The sequence below is a fragment of the Pterocles gutturalis genome, unplaced genomic scaffold, assembly GCF_000699245.1.
Source record: "Pterocles gutturalis isolate BGI_N339 unplaced genomic scaffold, ASM69924v1 scaffold7237, whole genome shotgun sequence".
NCBI classification, from domain to species: Eukaryota; Metazoa; Chordata; class Aves; order Pterocliformes; family Pteroclidae; genus Pterocles; species Pterocles gutturalis.
Window position 1 is genome coordinate 1 of NW_010115516.1, and position 3,874 is coordinate 3,874.

General features: G+C 35.4%; 1 protein-coding gene across 1 annotated transcript in view; it reads left to right on the top strand.

Moving 5' to 3' along the window:
* Positions 1-636: 636 nt before the first annotated feature.
* Positions 637-3,874, top strand: part of SDK1 (sidekick cell adhesion molecule 1) — a gene marked incomplete at its 5' end in the record, with an annotated part of 281,508 nt that continues 278,270 nt past the window's right edge. Inside the window, one exon of the mRNA XM_010075218.1 lies at positions 637-796. Coding sequence (XP_010073520.1) covers positions 637-796 — 160 coding nt within the window. The remainder of the gene's footprint in view (positions 797-3,874) is intronic.

The following is a 3,874-nucleotide window of genomic DNA, read 5'->3' on the forward strand; positions in this document are numbered from 1 at the left end:
GGGGGGGGTCTCCAACCATTGTAGGCTTGTTATAAATCAGTGTTTGAGTTGGAGCTTTGGCAATTTACCAGTTGAGAATTTTGCAAATAAATTTTGGTTGGCAATAACGTTGAAAAACACAGTACTCCTGGGATTTTGTGAGGTGTTTTTTTCCGAACTCTTTTTTTTCTGTCAAAATTCTTCATTTACCCTGAGACTTCTCCTGCTGTGATAATAATTTCTATCCAAGATTAATCTTCTGGTTTCTATTCAAGAAACAAAAAAACCCCCTTTGAGTGGATTTAATCCTCACAGAGGAGAGGGGGGTAAAAAAAGCCAGTAGGGCTCTTCACTGCCTGACACAGTAGACAGTGCTGAAATTCTTGTATATATAAATAGTAAATATGGACAAAAGCTTGTCTGAGTGGGCACTTCTCTTCTAAATAAGTGCCAAGGGTGAAGGTTATCAAGATCTTGTGAATTCAGCCTCTAGAGGTAGAGCTTAGTTATGAGTACAGCAGTGCAAGCCTTACCTACTGAATCATGTTGTCTCTTGGTTTGTGTTGGCCATTTTGAGATGAAATGAGCTAAATATCAGTGGTTTATACTATACTAGCTTCAATGGCTTACAAAACATTTTTTTTCTCTGTATTTCAGATGATGTTGCACCATACTTCAAGACTGAACCAGGCTTGCCCCAGATACACTTGGAAGGAAATCGACTCGTACTTACGTGCCTTGCCGAAGGCAGCTGGCCCTTGGAATTTAAGTGGTTACACAATGACAGTGAAATAACCACCTACTCCAGTGAATATAAGTAAATAAAAGCTATATAATAGCCTTCTCTAAGTGTAATTGCAAAAAACCCCCAAAACAAACATCCTCTGCCAAAATCCCCAATACCACAAAACTCCTTTGTACGTACTGACACATTGAGAATGTTTTTTATCATGAAAGCAGATAGTTTTTTGTAAATTAATAGGGTCCCTATGAGAGAATCTCCTTTGGTAAAAAATATATTTCACACTCCAAAACAAGGGTCCTAACAGAGAATTATTAAGCACCAAAAAATGCTTTTTTTCTGGAGATGTAAGGTTACGTGTATTTGTAACATAGAATGGGCGTATTCCTTAGCTAGATGTTACGTATGCAGTGCTACTTACCCTTGACCAAAGCTAAGCTCAATGGGACTATTCTATAAGATCTAGAAGAATGTGGTCTGTCTGAAATTGCATATGAAACTTTTGGTTTCACTTCTATAGATGTGAAAATTAATCTTATAGTTTAGGAAACTGTTCTTCTATGATTATGCACTTAGCTCCCAGGACCTTGCTGACTCCCTGCCCCGCATTCCCCAAGACATCCCATCAAGCAAGAGAAAAACCATACGGTGGCTAAATCAGAGCTACGTTTTTGCTGATAGACAGCAGATGGCTGACCAAACATCAAAGTGCAAAACAGCCAAGTTCTGTCTACTTTTCCTTAATGGGAGCATTAACTGGGTCTCCACTATGCAGTTGTCAATTTCTGTAACCTTATATAAGTTTAATATTTATGCAACTTATTTATTGCTTTCAAATTTTGTTGAAATTATCTAGTGAAGTCACAAGTTATAAGGGTGGGTATGTGACAGGCGGTAGAGCCCTTTTATAACACTTGTGTCTTTAGCAAACCAAGCTAAATACTGCACTTTTATCATTACGTTGCTTAAGGTAGGGAAAAGTTGTGTTCCATTACTATAGACAGAAATTACAGTATAGATTAGTATAAAAATGCAGATAATGATATAAAATTCTATATTGTCACACAAGGTAGACCATAATTACTTTTCTCAAAGATTTTTAGAAATTGTAACCTAACATTAGCTCTATTTTCCATCATTATTTACGTTTACAGAACAGTATAGAGGAAAAAAAAATCTTTAAATAGCATTTTAAGACTCTTATGGGTCATTTAGCACATAAAGTATTTAGCAGCTGCGTTCCCAACCAAACATACAGTTCTGTATGAACTTTCCTAGAAATTAAAGGCTTTTGATTTAGTTGAGACCACTTAGCCCTGAGTAATTGCATCTATTAATGGCTGCTGTTTTCAAGCCTTGAGATACACTGATACCTCAAAATGAGCCATACACACATAATGGCGTGTTGTTCAATTTATAGAAGAGATTTGTGAATACTTTTTAGAAAACAAAAAAAAATCTCTAATAGCACAATTAATCACAGAAGGTTTGAGCGTCACTTGGTGTAAATGCCACTTGTTTTGATCAACAACAGCAGAGTCTTCTTGGTAGAAGGCGCTGACAACAGCTCTTAAATGCACAAGATGCTGAGCAAGTGAGACAAAGAAATAGTGTGGGAGGACAAAACACATGGACATGGAATGAACAAAAAGCAAAGGTTAGAACTCGAGCTTTGTAGATGTGCTAGTCGCCGAGAGACTTACATTTCATGATACTAGGAGAAACCTGAATAAGAACGTGTGACATTTTGAAACTAAGATTAAAATGCCATGGTATTTCTTAAATAATGCAAAATTGTAATTTTACCATGCATTGCAGGATAAGTTAGAATCACCTTTCCCGAGGTGTGTATCTGTATACACCTGTATACGGTACCTTGATTCTTATCGTTAGACTTAATTCAGTCTAGTGAATGTCAGGTCATGATACAAGCTATATTTATCAATTTTACATTTTTTATATTGCTCTTGTTTCTATTTCTAATTAAAACGTCTGTTGCAGAGGTGATTAAGAAGATAGGAAATTACTGGTTTCTAATAATAAAATAACAGTGATATAATATATTAATTAGAAGCTGCAGCCCTACTACTACACCACAGTCAGAGATAAGCCAAATGGGATTTTGATTCTATAGAAAAGCAAAGCTTTACGCTTCCAGAAAATATTATATGGCACAGGTGCATTAGGATGAATGAAAGCAAGGAAAAGATATGCTTAGGCATAAAAATTCCAGTTGCAAAATTTAAACTTTGACCCCAGAGTAGTTTGCTCTGCAGTTCTCTTGGGTAAATACTCTGTTTAAATGCATGAATCTTGCCTGTGTAAGTGACTTCTGCTGCAATTTGAATCATCAATCAAACATTTTTGGTAATTGATATTACTTAGTGTGTCTCAGTTAAAGTAATGTCTATATTGTAACAGGCTGAAAATATTCAAAGTTTATAACTCACCAACTGAGTAAAGAACTAATTGGAGTCTTTGCATTTTGACATTGGTGACCCTGAATGAACAGCTTTTCTTTGTGAAACGATGCTGATAATGTGCACAGACTGGCTTTTGTAGTGACTGTGCATATACTAGTTTGTATTAAGAATTTATAAAACAACCTTATAAATTCTTTGTGATCTGAGCTATATGTAATGAAAACAAATCAGTGTTGCTCACTGCAGTAGCCATTTTGGTTATGTCTGTAAGTTAAGGGTCTTTAAAGTTCAGACAGTGAGTTTTGTCTTTGTTTTTTTCTTTCTTTTCTTTTGGATTAAATTCTGGGCCAGGTGTGTTTTCCATATTTGCTTTTCTGGCCTGAAATATTAATTTATTTGAATTTAAGAAACTGAAGCTATGTCTAAGCAACAGCATGCTTTCCTCCCAAACTACTTTAAAGTACCTGATCATTATATTTGTGGTTTTAACATTGGACATGTTTTCATTTTATTCTGTATAAAAAAAGTTAGATTAGTTGATGCATAAATTCCTTGTTAAAAAGTTTGGATAGATAGTAAGTTATGTGACTGTCTAGTAAAATGCATTTGGTCTTAATTCTGTCGTCACCATTATGGCTATTAAAAAACCTGTAGCTTATACGTCCACTTTTAAGTCTTATAGAATCACAGAATGGTTTGGGTTGGAGGGGACCTTAAAGCCCATCCAGTC